The sequence below is a fragment of the Chanodichthys erythropterus genome, chromosome 12 (assembly GCF_024489055.1).
Source record: "Chanodichthys erythropterus isolate Z2021 chromosome 12, ASM2448905v1, whole genome shotgun sequence".
Lineage (NCBI taxonomy): Eukaryota > Metazoa > Chordata > Actinopteri > Cypriniformes > Xenocyprididae > Chanodichthys > Chanodichthys erythropterus.
In genome coordinates, this window is record NC_090232.1 from 17,350,240 (window position 1) to 17,371,992 (window position 21,753).

The window sequence follows — 21,753 nt, forward strand, 5'->3', positions numbered from 1 at the left end:
CCACACCTTTGAGGTGGATGGATTATCTCTGAGAAGTGCTCACTAACACTAAGGAGAAGTTGTTAGTCAATCTGTGTTAGTGAGCACTAAGGAGAAGTGCTCACTAACACAGATTTAGACAGATTTGTGAACAATATTGAGAGAAATAGGCCTTTTGTGTACATAGAAAAAGTCTTAGATCTTTGAATTCAGCTCATGAAAAGTGGGGGCAAAAACAAAAGTGGGTTAATTTTCATGTTAAAGTGAACTAATCCTTTAAGGAATGTTCAAGGTTCAATGTTTTTTTTACTATTCAATAGATGCCAATGGTAACAAAAGCATTCTTTAAAATAATATCTTGTTTTTGTTTCCCACAAAGAAAGAGAAAATCATACAGGTTTGGAACAACATGAGGGTAAGTAAATAATAACAGAATTTTCATTTTTGGGTGAACTAACCCTTTAAGCCATTATCTAAGGAACTGCACATAGGAAAAAACAAAAACCTAACTATCCTTTCAAAAAAGAATATCCTTTAGAACTGACTTTAACAGCGGCCACAAGTAAAGCCTCAAAGACCAACTAAAAGCTACTCGGAAGACCAAAAGCAGAGGTCATTTCCTCCTTTTGTGTAAATTGTACCCGAGTGGTTAGGCTAAGACAGCTTAATTTTGTTCATTATTAATTAGTTAGCCTTTCTGAAAACACAGATGGATATCAAGAAGGCCTCTATAGCTACTAAAATACTTTATCAGATGCAATCAGAACACTTGTTTGTATAAACGTGTTTTGTGGCTATAAATTATGCATCTGTAGATCCGCTGGATATCGAATCTTTAAAGGTTGATGGAACCACAGTCAATACATGGACTATCCCTGTAGAGATTATAATTATAATGGGTTCTAACTGCACCTCTTACGATGGAGATTTAAGAGGGAAATGTGTTTTCATAACTAATGATGTATTTTCCCCAAAGGCCATTTTAGTACAATCAGTCAGACATAGCTCATCTAAGCCAGGAGTGAGTTTGTTAGTGTGTGTGTGTGTGTGTGTGTGTGTGTGTGTGTGTGTGTGTGTGTGTGTGTGTGTGTGTGTGTGTGTGTGTGTGTGTGTGTGTGTGTGTGTGTGTGTGTGTGTGTGTGTGTGCGTGATCAGGTTATAAAACACTAAAAGCTTTCATATATAGGTTAAGAATTAACGGGGGAGCAAATTCAACAAAGAACAGAGACAAAAAGAAGAGGAAGGAAGATGTGAGTTCAAACAAGATTTCAGGCTTGTACGGATGAACTGCTGTATAATTTATGTAATGACAGTGAAAAAAGCCCCCCAAAAAACAACATAATTTTTAAAAAATATTAGCTGAGCAGTGAAACTTTTAGTGAAATATTATTGTCTATAAGCAGGAATTCCAATGTAGAGTTATCAAATATTGCTACAATTTATGCATATGTTTGCTAATTTATTTGTTTTGTATCCATTGTGTAATCCAAAAACTTATCTGATATTATTTTGTTTCAATCTAGGCATATACCCTGACTGATGTTATAATTGAAATATAATATAAATAAATTATACTATTATATATTACATATATAAATGTAATAATTTCAAAATATTTTTGGCAGCACATACAGTACACAAACTACTTTTAATGATAATTCCTGAGACATCTAAAACAAGAAGAAGAAAAAAAACGTAACACAATCATATTTCCATCATGGATTCATTTCAAATAAGCTTTTGAAAACCAAAAATAAATAAATCATTTGAAATAATAGCACTATTCAGGAAAGTTCAAAAAGGTGTAACAAAGTTCATAAAGTGAAAACCTCTTTGTAATTGTCAACTCAATTTCAGTCAAATTGAAAATGCACACTAGGTATGGAGAGAAAGAGAGAGAGAGAGAGAGAGAGAGAGAGAGAGAGAGTGCATGTGGGGGTGGAAGGAGGGCAATAAACCCAACAAACCAGGTCCACCTCAAGAAACATTTTATCCCTCACTCTGCTCTTGCTCTCTCTCACACCTAAATTAATTTTCTCTCTCTTTTTTTGCCTGAGATGTCATCTCTGCTGAGGGAGGAGATGGATAGAGTCTTGTTCCGACCGGAGAGACAGAAGCTGGTGGAGTTTATAGAAATAGAGGAGCTACAGCAGGGACGACATTTTCTCTGTGTTTCTAGTAAGGAAATTACACTTATTTTGTGCATAATTATTTGAGTTGGCATGTGCTGAACTATTTTCTATCAGGGATGAGATACTGAGTAAAAAAACCCCCCCCCCCCCCCCCCCAAAAAAAAAACAGTGGGATCATCTGGGGGCAAGATCAGATATTGTTTGTGAAGAAGTAAGAATTGTAAAATATATGACTTTGTTTGATGAAGGGGTATAATTAAAAACAGAACCAATGTGTGTTTAGTATCTAAGGATAAAGAAGTTCAGATCTCAGTGGTCTTGTGTCGAAGAGTTAAGCAATCACAGACCAAGAAGCTGCAGCACTATGGGCTGGAGGACAGCTATGAGAAAACAGAGATCTGGGCCCTGGAAGACCTGCTGATTCTGGACGGTAGAGATCCAGATATTGTGAGTTGAGTTCAACATTCATCTCCTTCCTATTTACGATTATACCTGCTACATAAAAACATAATATATAGTTAAATCTAAGCTAGACTTAAAAATAATGGTTTGGATGTGTTGTATTATATTAGGAAGTGGTATCTCTTTCTTTCCATTGGAAGATGTTCAATTTGCATTTCTCTGCTGTGTTAGGATGATCCCTGTTTCTTGATGTATTTCGACTCTGTGCGGTCCGTCAGAGCAGTGAGCTGTGCTGCGAAATACACGCTGGCCCGCTGTCTGCTGGCCCTGAGCAGGAAGCATCACCACACGGCACTAAAACTTGAGAACTTTGACTGGACTTACATTCAACCCACTGCAATGTATTCAGATCGTGGTGACTGTATTGTCCTTGCGCAGATCTGTTTCTATGCCTTTAATCTGGTGTGTCTTTCCCTGTGTCCTGTGCCTCTGTAGAGAAAGCAGACATTCTGTTGAATCTTATTTTGTGAGATTTCATTTAAACTGACCTTCAAAACCTAAACTCTTGATGTTGATCAAAAAAAAAAAGTTAATTTCAGTGTAATCTGTAATACCCTTTGGGAGTGCACAAACACCATGCTTTGTGTTTTGAGCACTTAGCCATGCTTTGAGCACTCAGACCCACTAACTGTAACATAACTCCACAGTGTGGGTGAAATCCAATTTGTGCTTGTGCAAATGCAACCCAAAAGGGTGTTTTTGTTTTGAGTAATGCTGTGACTTGAATTTTAGTCATTTATATTTATTTATTGACTGTTATAAATTTGACATTTTTGCATGTGATTCATTAAGCAAGCTATACTAATGTTGTTTATTATTGTAAAAAGTGAAACTATGAGACAAAGTTGTGGATATTACAGCATACACTTTTAATAATCTTGTGCGAGCTCATCTGGTGAAACGTCGCTTTAAGTGTTGTTTAATAAAATATAATGACATTGCAGTAGCATTACAAAACATCCATAAATTATTTAGGCTATGCCTCAGTTTTAACAAATTAAACTTTTGGAGAATTTGCTAAATATTTGTAACTGTGTGCAAGATAGCTTTAAGTCTCTGCATGCATATTATACTCTCAAATATGTGGGCCACAAAAAACTGACAATTTAATAACATTTAATGGATAAAGTACCATCAGGCGGGCATTTTTGCAAAATAAACCCTGAGTAACGTTACATATTACACTGATACTTACTAAATGGTTTATAAAAAAAAGCATCTTCAATTCACTCTCTTTTATTTAAATTTATTTGGAAAAATAACACTGAATAAAAGGAAAACATTGATTAGGGACTACTTGGATGGAGGCTTCAATGCTATTGATTTCACAACTCTCAACCAGGTGTTTGAAATCAACTGGCTCAAACGATGTATACTGGGAGGGAATGCTCCCTGGTTTTTCATTCCAAACTTATTATTTGACCGTTGTGGTGGTTTAAAGTTTTTGCTGAGTAGTAACTTTAACAAATTGCCAATCAAGTTAGCAAATTTTCACAAGCAGACACAGGATTCATGGAAATTGGCTTTTAAGTATAAATTTTCACTGCATAAATGTATTGTATGGAATAATCAATATGTTTTGTATAAAAATAGGACCATATTTAACAAAGAATGCTTTGAAAAGAATATAATCGTTATTTCTAAATTCATAGAAACCTGCGGAAATCTGATTAGTTGTGAAAAATTCATTAAGGAAAACAATATAAAAATTACTCGTATAGAGTTTTTGAGGATAATTAATGGTATATCACCAAAGCTTTTACATCTTATTAAATCATCCTTATGTTACACTATACATTAAAGGAAAAAACTCCTGGTTTAATGATAGGTGGAGTTGATTTGTTAGATAAAAAATGTAATAATATTCATATAAGAAAAACATTAATCTCTACAATTAGTATTGCTCCTAATGCAATTGCTTTATGGAAACAGGTTTATCCTTCCTTATGTAATATATGGTCTGCTCATAAAAACTTTGTAATACCAAATAAGATTAAAGAAATTCACTCTACAATTTTTACCCCTGTAAGTTGTTTTTGTCTTAGTTTATGGATATTCAACCAGAATGTTCTTTTTGTGGATCTGAAAACGAATCTGTGCTTCATGTTTTTTAGATGTCCCATTACAATATCATTTCGGACAGAGATTTCAGTTTTGATTTTTACTTCCTTTAATATCCTTTTTGATATTACAGAAGAAATGGTCTTATTTCTGCTTTCTAACACTGGTTCTGTTTCTTTAGATAATGCAGTCAAAATCCTCTGCATGCTTGGAAAAGGTCATATCCACAAGTCTAAATTTACAGCTTCGAAACCAAACTTTATTGTATTTTGCTCTGAATTCAAAAGTTTTGCAGATTCCCCATGCAAATTTAAAAGAAACAAAAAAGCAATTAAAACATTCCAGATATTAAATAAGATTATAAAGTCACATGTGAATAGAGATACAATGTTTAGAAGAGATCTTTCTATCCCCCCACTTGAGTCATAACAAACGTAAAGCTTTATTATTATTTATTTATTTAATTTTCTTATGTGTCATCATTTGTTATTTTAATTGTTAAATTCAACTTTCATTATATGTTGTTGGTTTAATGTTAATTGTTGTTACTTGAAAATTAAAAAAGAAAAAGAAAAAAAAGAAGATACTTACTAAATGAATTGACATTTTATTACGTGAAAATAAAAACCGGGCTATACAGGATCATTACACAAAAATATTTAACTGCAGAATGCCTCGATTGACCAGTCAGGATATATTACAATAAAATACGATAATATTATTATGTAAAAGTTCAAATGAGTTTAAGTGCACCGAACTACTCTTTTTGAACCATTAAATGACACTTGAGCCAAACCGCTCTGTCGACGTCATACACGCTTCAATGTTTTGGGTCCATCAATTGGGTGGCTAAAACATTGCCTGAATAAATAGAATAAATTAATTCACTTTTAAAAACAATGCCTTGTTTGTAACGACCATACATTGTCACAAAATAAACTAAAATTTCGTCTAAATATATGAAGGATTCGAGTGAATTTCTTTGTTTGTGGTTTTACTGGTAACTGACATCTGTCCCTGTTTTGAACGCCGGAGCGGAAACGCGCCTGGCGCCAAATTTCAAGTTTGGATGGTTGAACTGAAAGCAACGCAGAGGTTCTTTTGAAGTTGTTATCACACATAATATAGCGGTGTATAGCGTTGTTATTGTATTTTTTCGTACTGTGTTGGATCGAAATGTACATAAAGTCTATTGTACTAGAGGGCTTCAAGTCCTACGCCGAAAGGACGGAGATTAACGGCTTTGATCCGTTTTTTAACGCCATCACTGGCCTGAACGGCAGTGGAAAGTCAAACATACTCGATTCCATCTGCTTTCTGCTGGGAATATCTAACTTATCACAGGTGAGTTTTAATACATGCATATCATTTGTCATCAACACGCAGACATATTATAAATCAGCTCGATGTTTTTAGTGGTTGCGCTTTATTTTTATTTATTTATTTAAAAACAACTTATTGTTCTATTTTAACAAGAACATAAGATAAAAGTTAGACAATAGATGTTTGTTTATATATATATATTTATATTTATTATTATTATTATTATTATTATTATATATTTTTTATATATATATATTATATTATACACACACACACACACACAGGGCCTGACTGTTTAATAAATTATAGATGTGAACTGCAGATTTCCAAAGCTATAATGTAATGCTGCTTGTTTTGGTTTGTCAAACATTATAGGTTCGTGCCACTAATCTCCAAGATCTAGTGTACAAAAATGGCCTGGCTGGAATCACCAAGGCAACTGTGTCCATCACTTTCGACAACTCCAACAAGAAACAGAGTCCACTTGGTTTTGAGACACACGATGAGATTACCATCACACGACAGGTATTCGGCCAGAGATCACTGATTTCAGTGATGGCTAGCAACACATGAAGGAGCAAGTTAATACAGCTTGTGTCGCTCTTGTGTGCAGGTGGTCATAGGTGGACGCAACAAGTACCTCATCAACGGTGTGAATGCAAACAACCTGCGAGTCCAGGATCTGTTTTGTTCAGTTGGCTTGAATGTCAACAACCCTCACTTTCTGATCATGCAGGTAACAACTATAATACAGCCATGTAAGATTTCTCAAGTTGTGTGTCCTAATAAGATTTATTTTTATTAAGTATTGGATTGTATTTTTATAAGCATTGGATATTAACCACAGGACATTCATTTTAAAATGAAAGTAAAAGGCTGTTTACTTATTTTACTTGTGTAAAAAAAAAAAAAAAATTATATATATACACTTAAGTAAATTGGGTCTATTTGGATTTCATGTTAATTTTAAGACCAATTTCTATTTGGATTTCCTGATTGAGTTGTAGTTAGGGTTCACATTCACATACCCAGTCACTAATTTTGTTTATTTCAGGGGAGAATCACCAAGGTCTTAAACATGAAGCCTCCTGAGGTGAGATGTGGTTGTCATTTGAATGTGCTTGGCTGTGATATAATCACATTTGATCGTAGTAATAAAGGTTTCCATTAAATTGCACTTGATTGATGGATGAAGTGATACAAACATCCAGTGTCTGACATACAAGTTTATATTTTTCTTATGTGATTTTAAAAATAATTATGGCATGTTTTTATTCATAGATTCTGGCCATGATTGAGGAAGCGGCAGGTACCAGAATGTATGAGTGCAAGAAGATCAGTGCTCAGAAAACTATTGAGAAAAAAGATGCCAAGCTCAAAGAGATTCAGACTGTATGTACATCTAAATATGAATTTTTATTTAAATGAGCCAACATTTGGAATGACCGTCAGTTTAATCTCAGATATTGTCTTTTTATGTTTGTGTGTGTGTGTGAGATAGATCCTGGATGAGGAGATCACGCCTGCTATGGAGAAACTGAAGGAGGTATGTGTTTGTTTGTTTGTTTGTTTTAAGAAAAAAATTGTAAATAAAAATTTTGTTTAAAACAATCCTCGTGGTTGTATTTGTTCTGTGAAACAAAACAAAAAATCTTAAACTGAGTAGTAGTAAATTAATAATGAATAATAACTTTATAATTTAATGTACATTTATATTAGATTACAAATCATGTATTATTTACATCTTTATTATATACATAATGAATAAATAATAAATAAATTAAATGTTTAATTAATAATAAATAATGTAATCTACAGGCTATACATTACTGTGTACATTTGTGCTGCTAAACAATATTTTGTTTATCATATGAAGTTTTCTTACTGTGGACAGAGTACATATAACTTCTGTAATATATACTGTACTTATCTTTTTGACATATCCTATCCTTCTCCCTTGCTTCTTAGGAACGTGCGTCCTACCTGGAGTACCAGAAGCTCATGCGTGAGATCGAGCACTTGAGTCGACTGTATGTGGCGTACCTGTTTGTGTGCGCCGAGGAAACCAAGCTTAAGTCTACTGAAGAACTGCAAGAGATGCAGAGCTCCATTGCGCAGTTGCAGGAGAACATGAGACAGAACGAGGCCAAAGTGAAGGAGCTGAGCGCCGAGATACAGGAGTTGGAGCGCAGGAGGGACAAGGTGAGCAACAGAGCAGGCAGTCAGGGGGCCACATTTATAAAATGTGTACGCATAGATTTGAACTTTGTGTGCGTATGCTAAAATCCATGCTAACATTCATATTTATAAAAACGGTCTTTGACATGGAAAAGTGCTTAGCGCCACATCATGGTTTAAGCAGGCTTACACACTTTTCCCTGTGGCAGAGAGTTGGAGTATTGCAGGTATTTAGAAATCTAAGCAATTCTAGCTCCTCACCATTCTCAGGTAAAGGATTTGGATGTTGACTGGTGCACTTTTATATGTCAGTGGCATTAATTAGGTGGCATTTACAAGGTGGGAGATCTGAAACCATTGCAGGGACGATTTTAGCCTTTGAGGGCTCACACCCATATTATATAAGACGCTGTGATCTTGAGAAATGTAAAGAAATCCACTGATGAGTGATGGAGAAGTGACTTGTTCTTTTTGATTTGTGAGGAAAGCAAAGAGTTTAAGGTGGGACAGGTGAAACTTGAATCGCTTATGATTTATTCAGGGATGCAGTTTTCAGTAAAATAAGCTGTTTATAACCCAAATATGTCACTTAAGTTATTCATCTAGATCAGTTTTTTGCACAAAGGTTTCATTGCTGTCAGTTTTTGTTTGCTGAGTCAATTGTATTCAGCCTCTTAGTTCACACGAAGTCCCTTTCAAGGAAAGACTGTTCACTCACAGCCATATTTGCAACACCTCCAGGCAGCTATTTCAGGCATCCAAGTCCTAATTGTTTGAATGGGAAGATCCTGAAATCTCAAAAACTGCTTGTTGAAATCACAATTAAATTACATATTTCAAATCAGCAATAAAATCTTACATGAACTGTCTCATAAATGTTGTTTCTTATGCGCAATTAGCAAAAGCTTATTTCTCAGGCTTAGACCAGCCAATGCACATAGTCCTAAGTGCGAGTCTCAGGTTTCAATACTGTTAGAACTGTAAGTGGTGTCTTTTAATATTTACATTTTTGAATGGCACAATGTAAATACACTACTGTTCAAAAGTATGGAGTTGGTAATATATATATATATATATATATATTTTTTTTTTTTAAAGAAATTAGTTTAAAAAAAATTTTTTTGGACTTTCTATTCATCAAAGAATCTTGAAGAAAAAAAAAGTTGTTTCCACTAAAATATTTTTTTAATGTTTAATTATTTAAAATGTTTTAATAAGAAGAAATGTTTTTCAGCAAATCAGCATCTAAGAATGATTTCTGAAGGAACATGTGACACTGAAGACTGGAAAAAACTGAAGCTCTTGAAAACAGGAATATGTTACATTTTAAAGTGCATTACAATAGAAAAAATATATTTTAAATTGTAATATTTCAAAGAAATATTAAATTTAATTTTATATTATTATTATTATTATTATTATGTAAGACTATAAGAAAATTTCATTAACAGGAAAAAAAAATCTTACCAACTCCAAACTTTTGAAAGGTAGTGTATTCATGTAAAATATAAACATTAGACTACACTTACGGTGCTTTCACATTAGCACTTTTGGTGCGCACCCGGGTTTGATTGACGTCAGAGTTCGGTACATTTGGATGATGTGAACACAGTCTTCTGAACATGGGTGCGCACCCACGAACTGTACCCGAGTCCGCTTAAAAAGGGTGGTCTGGGGTGCGGTTCAAGTGTACTCCGGTACGGTTCGCTTCTGATATGAATGCAAACGTACCAAATTGCGGAAGTGAACCGCTATTAATGCCGTATTATTTGATAAAAATGTGTGTTTGTGTGTGTGTTTCACTCACTTTCCCAACGAGTGTGACTGACGTGCTGTAAGCAGAGAGCTGTAGCATAGCTTTTCTCATTTCTGCTCGCCTTCAGCATTCTAAAAAGGGTGGTCTGGGGTGCGGTTCAAGTGTACTCCGGTACGGTTCGTTTCTGATATGAATGCAAACGTACCAAATTGCGGAAGTGAACCGCTATTAATGCCGTATTATTTGATAAAAATGTGTGTTTGTCTGTGTGTTTCACTCACTTTCCCAACGAGTGTGACTGACGTGCTGTAAGCAGAGAGCTGTAGCATAGCTTTTCTCATTTCTGCTCGCCTTCAGCATTCTACATTCGCGGCAGATAGACGCAAGAGCCGTTATGAACAAAACCAACGGTTCAAAAACCAAAATATAAAAGTGAGGAGTGCAACGTTATGCATTTTGCCGCCTTCTCCTGTGCCATCGTTACTAAGAAACGGAGTAAACAGTTGCTGGTTTGATGACGCAAACGAACCGTGGGTCGGACCCAAATAATATAATGTGAACACAGTCCAGTGGGCGCAGGGGGAGGGGGGAGCAATCGAACTCGGGTTCGGTCCGGGCAATCGAACCAAGTGTGAAAGCACCCTTAGTTTTAACTGTATTAAAATATATACAACAATTATAAATAATCATTGTAACTGATCTTTTCTTTAATCAAGCAATAGGCCTTTTGATAGGTAATTTAAAACATCACTTTTTCAACTCAGAAACATTGCAAGACTGCGGTCCATGTTATTTTTCTGTGTGGCTGAAAAACTGATCAATAAATTAGTGTTTTCCCACATTGATTGTTGTAATGCTCTACTTGCTGGATAAATCTAAATCTTCCCTAAATAAATTGCAGTATGTGCAAAACTCAGCTGCCAAGTGAATCCTGTCAAGGAACAGGACAAGTGAGCACATCACTCCTATCTTGGAGTCCTTACATTGGCTCCCTGTTAGGTTTGGTGTAGATTTTAAAATTCTCATGGACTGGGCCCTTTCTTCTTTTGAATTATCTTGAGATTAGACATGCTTGCTCCTCTACCCCTGGTTTCACAGACAAGGCTTAAGCTAGTCCAAGACTAAAAAAATGCATGTTTGAGCTATTTTAATATCTTAAAATATGTCAGAGCCATTGTTTTGTCTCAAGATGCACACCAGTAATGTTTTTTTTTTTTTTTTTTTTTTTCAGGGTACGTTTATAAAAGCTACTTAAATTAACTTTTTTTTTTTTTTTTGCAGTTTTTTTTGCAGTTTTTTTAATATTATACTTTTCTTAAATTTTGATTTGTTTTCATTGTCTTCCTATTTTAATGTATTTTTATCTTTGTAAAGCGCTTTGGGATGCAACTTTCAAAAATAAAGTTTATTATTATTGTTAAATATTAAAACAGTTTGAAAAGATTGAAAACATTTTTTTTATTTAATAGGGTTTTTTTTTTTTTTTTTAGTTTTTCTTTTATTTATATATATATATATATATATATATATATATATATATATATATATATATATATATATATATATATATATATTCTTGCCATATTGTGGTATAAATGTTACTTCGGCTGCATCTGCTGTGTAGCTTTTGCAGAGTGAAGATGGCTTAACTGTTCTGTGTGGAGAGGCAACTGTCACTAATTTATTACTAGGGGTGTAACGGTACGCGTATTCATACCGAACGATTCACAGGGCAAGTTCCAAATGGAAGTGATCATCCCTATGTGATCATCCCTCTGTAAGCAGGGTACATGCATGCCATATGTAGCCGTTTGGAATGCACTTGGCAAAGGGAGCAGCGCCATTATCCTCAGCTGGGATGTTCCCATGACAACAAAGCACCGGCATAAATACATATACAATTTATATTTTTAAAAGTTTTATATATATTACTGTTTATATTATATATCATATTTTAAAAACTTTTTAAATATATAAAATGTATGTTTTTTTATTTGCAGCAGTTAGGCTAAAAAAAAAGAAAAAGGAATTATGCCGTTAAAACAGCGTCATCTGCTGACCCACATTGTGCTGCGTTGTCACAGGAACATCCCAGCTGAAGGTAATGAGGAAATTACGCTGCTCCCTTTGCCAAGTGTATTCCAAATGGCTACATACGGCACGCGCATACCCTGCTCACATAGGGATGATCACATAGGGCATAGGGATGATCACTTCCATTTGGGATTTGCCTTGTGAACCGTTTGGTACGAATACGCGTACCGTTACACCCCTATTTATTACAAATGATTTGTGGTCCTGATGAAATCCATTCATGGTCCAGATTTGAACCGCAGTCTGCTAAATGGTGTGGTGGCATATCATTTAAATGGGTAGGCTTTCTTTTACCTGAACAGGTTTGGTAATCGAGTATTTGTCCTGTGGAGACTGAAGGTCTGTAAAAGAGATTGGGATGGTGGGTAATGGACTGGCAAAAGTATTAAATTCTTTGTACGGGAAAAGATATTTGAATATTTTATGATGCAAATTGATACCTGTTAGAAAAGTGTGCGGTTGATTGATTGAATATTTCTGTCTCCTGTTGTATTCCATTATCATGTCTCATATCTGTGTCTGTCTCTCTCTCTAGGAGGTTGGGGGGGTGTTGAAGACTCTGGAAGAGACCCTGTCTGAAGCACAGAGAGTGGACACAAAGGCCCAAAGCGCTCTTGATATGAAGAAGCAAAATCTGAAAGATGAGACCAAGAAGAGAAAAGAGCTGGTCAAAAACATGGAGGAGGTAAAAAATAATTTATAAATATCTGAACTACAAGTGCTATTTTTAAAAACTGTATGTAATTAAAATGATTACAAATAGATTTCATTTAGATAATTAAAATCAAATGAAATAGAAATAAAAATTAAAAGGAAAAATTAAAGGAAAGATAGCATTTCCTGTAGGGTAGGGTGGAGGTCTGTGTTTCAAAGTATTGTGATATACAGCATGATATTGCCAGAATTTTTTTTTTTTTATTTTTTTTTTTTTTATGTAAATTATTTAAATGTTAACTTTATTTGAACTAGGATAAAAAGATGATGTCAGCTAAGGAAGTGGAGGTTGCCAAGGCGATGGAGCGGCTGAAGGCCATACAGGAGGGCGGGCAGAAGGATGCAGAAGCTCTGGAGGCCGCTCAGCAGCATTTTAAGGCAGTGTCGGCTGGTCTCTCTTCCAATGAGGATGGAGCCGAAGCCACACTTAGTGGTCAGATGATGACCTGCAAGAATGACATAAGTAAAGCTGAGACAGAGGCCAAACAGGTGACCTTTATGACCTTTAAAGACTATCAGCAATTCGGCAATCAGTGATACGGGAATGTTTGTCCACTATATACTAGTGTTGTCAAAATTACCGACTTCGGTTTCAAACGCTCCTGTGCGTTGATCATTGAAGCCAATCACAGGCATATCCGATGAGCGCGTCAACACAATGGCCAATCAGAGATGTTTATGAATCCGCTCAACAGCGCTCAAAGCGTCACATTTTTTAAATTTCAGTACCGATAGGTACCGAAGTCGGTACTTTTGACAACACTACTATATACTTTGAAAACTTTGTTCACTGTCCATGCTGTATTATTTCTCTAATAAATAATAATGTCCGAAGACTACACCGTTCAAAATTTGGGGTTGATAAGTTTTAATATTTTTGAAAAGTTTTTTAATGCTCACCAAGGCTGCATTTATTGGTTTAAAAACATAATAAAACAATAATATTATACATTTTTTACAGTTCAAAATAACATTTCTATTTTTAATATATATTTTACAATGTAATGTTTTCCTGTGATTGCAAAGCTGAATTTTCAGCATCATTACTCCAGTCTTCAGTGTCACATGATCTTTCAGAAATCATTAATATGCTGATTTGCTGCTCAAGAAATTTGTTACTATTATCAATGTTGGAAACAGTTGTGCTGCATAATATTTTTTGTAGAAACCATGATTCTTTGATAAATATAAAGTTCTTAATTTATTAATTAAATCTTTAATTTATTTAAAAATAGAAAATTTAAAATAGAATTCTGTAACATTAGAATATTTTTACTTTCAGTTTGGATCAGTTGTATATATTATTGTATTTTATATATATATATATATATATATATATATATATATATATATTTTGTAAAGTGATTGTTAATGTCTCTGTTCTGTGTTTTAGGCTCAGATGAAACTGAAACATGCTCAGCAGGAGCTGAAGTCTAAGCAGGCTCAGGTCAAGAAGATGGACAGTGGCTACAAAAAAGACCAGGACACATTTGAGGCTGTGAAAAAATGCATAGAAAAACTACAGGCTGAAATGAAGAAACTGAACTATGAGGGTAATAAAAACATATTGAATGTGATTGTAGTTGAATTAGGTGCAGTTAATTCAAGCCTAATCTTTAACTGATAAAGAAAATAAATGGCTGAATATGAATTGTAAAGTCAGGTTGAATTCAGATTCAGTTTAATTCAGAACTTAATTATTAGATTAGTCTCTTAAAGTATATTTATTTGTATGTTCAGACGGAAGAGAGGAGGGTCTGTTGGAGCAGAAGAGGCAGTTTTCACGGGACGTCAATCAGCTCAGAGAAACCTACGAGTCCCTCATGGGACAGTTCCCCAACCTGCGCTTCGAATACACGTGAGAACATGCAGGCTGTTTTTGCTGAAGTTCTATTCATTTAGCTAAAAATTACAACAGTGAATCCAATGGCTCTCTCTCTCTCTCTGTGTATGTAGGGACCCAGAGAGGAGCTGGGACCGCAGTAAGGTGAAGGGTTTGGTGGCGAATCTTTTCACTGTAACTGATGTGTCAAACGCTACAGCCCTGGAGGTGGTTGCAGGTGGTCGACTCTATAACGTAGTGGTCGACAACGAGGTAAGTCTTCCTTTAAGAAGCACATGGGCATAGCTATTGGTTAGATTTTTGTCATATACTACCATTCAAATGGTTTGGTTCTATATATAATGTCCATATCATTTTGGAAAGAAATCAATACCTTTATTCAGCAAGGATGCATTCAATTCAAGTTCTTTTGAATTTTATTCATCAAAGAATCCTGAAAATCATGGTTTCCACAAAAAATAAGCAGTACAACTGTTCTCAACATTGATAATAAGAAATGAGCATCAAATCAGCATATTGGAATTAATTATGAAAGATCATGTGACACTGAAGATTGAAGTAATGACTGCTGAAAATTCAGCTTTGACATCACATGAATAAATTAAATTAAAAAGGAAAACCGTTATATTAAATTTTAATATTTAATACAATTATGGTTTCTTTTTACTGTATTTAATTAAATAAATGCAACCATGGTCAGCATAAGAGACCTCTTTCAAAAACATTTTAAAAAATCTTACAGACTGCAGACTTTTGAATGGCAGTTTGTCATTATTTAGCAAAATTATGTTTTGATTTTAAACTTGGCTGTTTGCAGGTTACTGGAAAAAAGCTTCTGGAAAAGGGTGAACTGAAACGCAGATACACCATCATTCCTCTAAACAAAATCTCAGCACGAACCCTCAATGACAACGTAGTGCGTGCTGCCAAAAACTTGGTGAGAGCTCTACTATTGAGCTGTTGTTGAATTTATGCTTTGTTTGAAATTTTCTCAGCAGCATTTTGTTTACTGAGAGGAAACCCATTTGTTCTGTGTTGCAGGTTGGGCCAGATAACGTGCACACGGCTCTGTCATTGGTTGGTTATGAATCGGAGCTGAGGAAGGCCATGGAGTATGTTTTTGGCACTACACTGGTTTGTGACAGTTTAGACAATGCTAAAAGAGTTGCCTTTGACAAAGGTGTGAGCACCAAAACAGTCACACTTGGAGGAGACGTGTTTGATCCTCAGGGAACATTAACAGGAGGTTTGTATGGGTGTAACTGTCTGTTACTCCATGAGATTCAGACCTGTTATTAATTCTCTGTGTTTACTAAGTTACAGCTCCAACTATTTGTTTTGGGATATAATTTCACTAAAATTCCAAATTACATAAATCTGACCTTTTTTCCTTTTGATGTTGATAGAGAATTTTTCTTTAATATTTTTTTCCCTAATTATGTAGTGAATTATGACCTGTATTTTTATTTACCATTATAGTATTTTTTTTTCTCCAATTAACTTTTATTTTTATATTTTCAGTTTTAATTTTAGTTTAAGTTTTACTCATTTTGTTGTGCTTTTATAAATTTTTTTTTTTTTTTTTTTTTTTTTTTTTTTTTACTATTAAAACTATTTATTTATATTTCATACTTCTTAAATTTCAGTTATTTAGCAAGGCAACACTGCTTGTTTAATTTTTTTCATCTAATATTTATATATTATTTTATTTCAGCTTTATTTCCGCCACAGTTCAGTAAAAAAATAATTCTGTAAGTCATAATGAGAAAGTTTCTCATACCAATGACTTACTATGTTCATAATAATACGAAACGTTCTCGTAATAATGAGAAACTTTCTCATAATGACGTAATTGTCCTTCACAGATATATATTTTCAAAGCTTTAAGCATAGTGTTTAGTATGTGGCGGTTTGGCTCTGCTTTATGCTCTTGGCAGATGATTTTATTCCATTATTAGCTAATCTTACATTTTATCTGTACAAGCATACCCTGGAAATTAAACATTCTGCTGTTTGAGCTACAGGGTTGCTCAAAGATACAAAACCCCCATTCTTCCTAGTTATCACTTTTGGCACCAGCCATTGAAAAATATTGGTGGACCACTATTTACAAAGAGTATAATGATTCCTGTGGGGGTTTTATCCAGAAGACAGATTAGTTTACAGTCTGAATACATTTCCAAGGCAAAGTAGAACATGGTGTTCTCTAATAACTGTTAACTGTGTGTGTGTAGGTGCGCGTGCTCAGGCGGCCTCCGTCCTGTCTAAACTGGCTGAGGTAAAGGACATTCAGGATAGTCTGAGGACTAAAGAGGCAGAACTCACCGCAGTGGAGTCTGAGCTCAGCAGCCTCAAGGGCACAGCTGAGAAGTGAGTCTGTCCAATATACAACCTCTTAAAAAACCTCACTGACCAATCAGAACTACAAGATGGAAGGCTAAATGTTGTTTTGTTCTCCTTCAGATATCGTCAGCTGAAGCAGCAGTTGGACCTGAAGACTGAGGAGGCTCGGATCCTAGAAACCAAACTTCAGCAGAGCTCCTTCCATAAACAACAGGAGGAGCTGGAGAACCTGCGCAAGACCATCGGTACAAACAAATACCCCGAAATGGGGCTAATTCTCATGCTGAAGTCAGGGCTCAGTATAGCTACACAATAGGACCAACTGTTGGTTTCACTGTTCTTTAACCATCTTTGTGCTCCATTTCTTTAGAGGAGTCTGAGGAAACGCTACAGAAGACAAAGGAGGTTCAGAAGAAGGCAGAGGAGAAGTACAAAGTTCTGGAGAACAAGATGAAAAACGCTGAAGCCGAGAGAGAGAAAGAACTGAAAGCAGCCCAGCAGAAGCTCAACCAGGCCAAGAGTAAAGCAGATGCCTTCAACAAGAGACTGAAAGAGAAACAGCAGGTACTTTTTGTTCACTATAGCTCTATTCGCACAGTAATTGTTTCTCACGGGGGCGTAAGGTGTTTTCAGTGTTTACAGGGGTTTGTCTGTGTTAATTCCTATGGAAGTTGAGGTTCCTTAGGAATGAACTGAAAACGCTCCGCGACAATAGACTATGAATTGCCGTGCGGATTTTACTTTCGCTTTCAAATTAGTGCCAATTCGGGGGTGGCAATTGGTGGGTTATTATTCTTGACAAACTAGACAAACACAATTAATCATTTGCAGGTTTCCTATTAGCACTGGGATTAAATCCAAAATATTGCAAAAATCTTCCACAATCATGTTCAGTCAGCTCCTCACTCTCGTGATAAATGAAATCTGACTCCTGCAGCTGATCTGTGCTGCAACTCTCGTTCGGCTCACGCTTAATATTACTATTAATAATTATTATTATTGCTATTTTATGTCTGTCAATTTGATTAAAACAAGGAATCATGTTCTCATGTTCTGCTAATATGAATTATATCTTGAATCTGCTGAAATGTTCCTATAAATATATTTTCTTTCCAACTGTGCATTTTGAATAAAAAAATAAATATATTTCCCCACTAACCTGCAGCAGTCAAGTGCTTGTCTTCTCATTAAAGGGTTAGTTCACCCAAAAATTAAATTTCTGTCATTTATTACTTGCCCTCATGCCGTTCCACACCCATAAGACCTTCGTTAATCTTTGGAACGCAAATTAAGATATTTTTGTTGAAATCTGATGGCTCCGTGAGGCCTGCATAAGGAGCAATGACATTTCTTCTCTCATGGTCCATAAAGGTACTAAAAACACATCTAAATCAATTCATGTGAGTAAAGTGGTTCAATATTAATATTATAAAGCAACGAGAATATTTTTGGTGCGGCAAAAAACCCCAAATAATGACTTATATAGTTATGGCCGATTTCAAAACACTGCTACAGGAAGCTTCAGAGCATAATGAAAATTTCCTCTTTGTAAGAGGAAATTGCTCTTTGTAAGTTCTTAGAAAAGTCCTTATTCGGTAATCATGAATGACTGCAAAAGTTGTGAAAAAAGTTGTGGTCAAAAGGTGTGGGAATTCTGTGGTTTAAACTCTCGTCATGTTTAGGAGGCAGATGCAGTGGCTCTGGAGTTGGAGGAGCTGAAGAGAGAGCAGGCTGGATATGAGCAGCAGATTCAAGCTGTAGATGAAGCTCTCAAAGCCATACAGGAGCAGATCGACACCATGTCCACACAAGTTTTGGCCAGTAAGGTATTGAAATAACCGCAATTGCCTTACAAAGATGTCCCTTAAAGGTTATGCATTTATTCTCTGTGCCATGTATGTCAACTGTCACATTTTGTATGTTTAGGAAGCAGTGCGTGTTGCGCAGGAGCAGTTGTCCCAGCAGAAGGAGGTGATTCTGGGACAGGAGAGAGAGATTAAAGGAAAGACCGGAGAAGCAAACCGCCTCAGAGAACAAAACAATGACACCCAGCTCAAAATCAAAGAGCTGGAACACAACATCAGCAAACACAAGAAAGACAGCGCTGATGCCACAGCCAAGGTCAGAGGAAGTGAATGATACCAATAGAGACTAGTATGTTGTTGATTCGACTGTATGTAATGTTTGCGTGTGTTCAGGTGGCCCGCATGTTAGCTGAGAATGACTGGATTTCCTCTGAGAAGCATCTCTTCGGTCAACCTAACACTGCCTACGATTTCAAGACCAACAATCCCAAAGAGGCTGGACAGAGGCTGAAGAGACTCGAGGAGACTAAAGACAAGCTGGAGAGAAACGTCAACCGCAGAGCCATGAACATGCTCAGTGAGGCTGAGGAGAGGGTACGACCTTTGACCTCTTTAGTGACTTCTGTAAAAGATGTTGTTAGTATAAGAATACATAAAACACATATGAAAGTAAAATACTATGAAAATACTGTGAAATACTATTTAAACTTTTATTTCAGTATATTTTAAATTATTCCTTTGACAAAGCTGAATTTTCAGCATTCGTTTATTAATATTATTATTTTGTGGTGTCGTGTTTGGGTCAAATCTCACAAAAACCTTCATCCAGTTACAGCTCTGGTATTTTATTGTTGTAGTAGTAGTAGTAACTATATCAATATAATAATTGTAATTATTTTATATTATGCATGTGTTTTATTGTTATTTGTCTGCTTTCTTTCAGTACAACGATCTGAGGAAGAAAAAGAGAATTGTTGAGAATGATAAAGCCAAAATCCTGGAAACAATTGAAGAGTTGGACCAGAAGAAGAATGAAGCACTCAATGTGGCATGGCAGAAGGTAAAATACCAACCCATCACCTATTAAACTTTTACAATTAATTAATTATAATCACAACTTAAAAAAAATAGATAAAACAACCATGATGCATCTGGTTCAGTACAGTCTTTTCGATTGCAGGTGAACAAAGATTTTGGATCCATATTCTCCACCTTGTTGCCTGGGGCAAATGCACGTTTGGCTCCACCCGAGGGGTGTGGTGTCCTGGACGGGTTGGAGTTTAAAGTGGCTCTAGGGAACACCTGGAAAGAGAACTTGACAGAGCTCAGCGGGGGTCAAAGGTCAGCCTTTGCACAACTCTTTTGCTAAAAGTGGCATATCGCTCCTAGAATCGATAGCCATTTTGGTTATGGCTCTCCAGGTCACCATTTCTTGGCCACAGATCCATTAGAGCATCAGATCGTGGACTGAGCCTATTACTGCATATTTCCCAGTACATGTGCTGCCCATTGATCACCTGATGCATTTGTGCGTGTTTCAGGTCTCTGGTGGCGCTCTCTCTAATTTTAGCTATGTTGCTGTTCAAACCCGCTCCCATTTACATCCTGGATGAAGTGGATGCCGCTCTTGATCTCTCACACACTCAAAACATCGGACAGATGCTGAGGACACACTTTACACACTCACAGGTAATACACATACTCAAAATAATTGTGCTATACGCTAGTTTTCCAGCTCATCAGTAATATAAAGCTATAATATGACTGTATTTGAACAGAAACTGAATGACCATTTTTTTCTTTGCAGTTTGTGGTGGTGTCTCTGAAAGATGGAATGTTTACCAATGCAAACGTACTCTTCAAGACCAAATTTGTGGACGGCATCTCCACAGTCACTCGCACAGCTCAAACTCACGAGGGAAAGGTTTTGGCCCAGCGCAACCAGGAGAAAGCTAGGGACAAACGCCAGAGACAGATACTGGCCAGCTAAACACTTTCTGTGTAGCACAAATGTTTAAGCTTTTATTACTTTCAGTTGAGAAAATGAAATGGTATATTTAAAATTGTCAGTACTAAAAGCTTTTTGGACACATCTGATTTGTGCATCTAATGCATGTGAAATAGCTCTGTAAATCTCCTCTTACCATTACTTATTTTAAAATGCTGTTTTATTCACACACAAATCTTTTCACATTATGGAATGTAGTTGCTATGCTACCTTTTAATCCTGTTTTTACTGAGTCTGTTTTCTCTCTGTACACTTTCAGTATATTTGTTTGTAGGGTGATTTTTGGCCTTTTGAAACTTTGCAAGCTACTTTTATATAAATAAAATGTCAAAAAATGGTTGTGGTTTCAGAAATTAAGCCAAGATGACATCCTGCCTAAACGTACATATAATTGATTAGTTTGATTAAAAAAAAAAAAAAAAAAGTAGTGAATAGTCTAATTTACACTTGTGTCTCTATTGTCTTGAGGTGTCTAAAATCAGCTAGATGTTACTGATTGTGGATTAAATGAGTCAGATATGTTGCAAGACATATGGATAACACTTTATTTTAGGGTATTTTAACTAGTTGCTTATTAGCATGCATACTACTAGAATATTGGCTATTTATTAGTACTTAAGCACATATTAATGCCTTATTCTGCATTACCTTATTCTACATTCTTAATCCTACCCAATGTCTAAATTTAACTGATTTACTATTAATAAACAGTAAATTAGGAGTTTATTGAGGGGAAAAGTTGTCCACTTTACAATAAGGTTCATTAGTTAATGTATTAACTAACATGAACTAACCATGAGCAATACATTTGTTACTGTATTTACTAATCTTCGTTAACATTAATGGAAATAGTCGTTCATTGTTTGTTCACAGTGCATTAACTAATGTTAACAAGATTTTAATAATGTATTAGTAAATGTTCAAATTAACAAAGATAAAGAAATGTTGTATAAGTGCAGTTCATTATTAGCTCATGTTAACTAATGTAGTTAACTAATAAACCTTATTGTAAAGTGTTACTGAGACAAGTGTCCTTTCACCAAAATAAGATAAAA

The 21,753-nt window shown here is 35.4% G+C and overlaps 2 protein-coding genes across 3 annotated transcripts; both read left to right on the top strand.

Annotated features, from left to right (window-relative positions):
- Positions 1–2,036: 2,036 nt before the first annotated feature.
- On the top strand, positions 2,037–3,008 carry exoc1l (exocyst complex component 1 like). 2 transcript variants are annotated; one of them, XM_067405379.1, is made up of 4 exons: positions 2,037–2,157; positions 2,395–2,426; positions 2,466–2,558; positions 2,745–3,008. In XM_067405379.1, the coding sequence occupies exons 1-4, from the start codon at positions 2,037–2,039 to the stop codon at positions 3,006–3,008; spliced, it is 510 nt and encodes a 169-aa protein (XP_067261480.1). The 2 variants fall into 2 exon arrangements, with proteins under 2 accessions (XP_067261480.1, XP_067261479.1); XM_067405378.1 differs by having other exon boundaries at positions 2,395–2,558.
- A 2,692-nt stretch (positions 3,009–5,700) lies between these two features.
- Positions 5,701–21,001, top strand: smc2 (structural maintenance of chromosomes 2). The gene is made up of 24 exons (XM_067403746.1): positions 5,701–5,978; positions 6,333–6,482; positions 6,571–6,693; positions 7,012–7,050; positions 7,239–7,349; positions 7,459–7,503; positions 7,926–8,159; positions 12,521–12,670; positions 12,955–13,188; positions 14,093–14,252; positions 14,440–14,557; positions 14,656–14,794; positions 15,360–15,479; positions 15,584–15,788; positions 16,777–16,912; positions 17,006–17,130; positions 17,256–17,449; positions 18,568–18,711; positions 18,812–19,006; positions 19,084–19,284; positions 19,634–19,750; positions 19,871–20,031; positions 20,232–20,379; positions 20,498–21,001. The coding sequence occupies exons 1-24, from the start codon at positions 5,811–5,813 to the stop codon at positions 20,678–20,680; spliced, it is 3,600 nt and encodes a 1,199-aa protein (XP_067259847.1). The 5' UTR covers positions 5,701–5,810; the 3' UTR covers positions 20,681–21,001.
- The last annotated feature ends 752 nt before the right edge of the window (positions 21,002–21,753 follow it).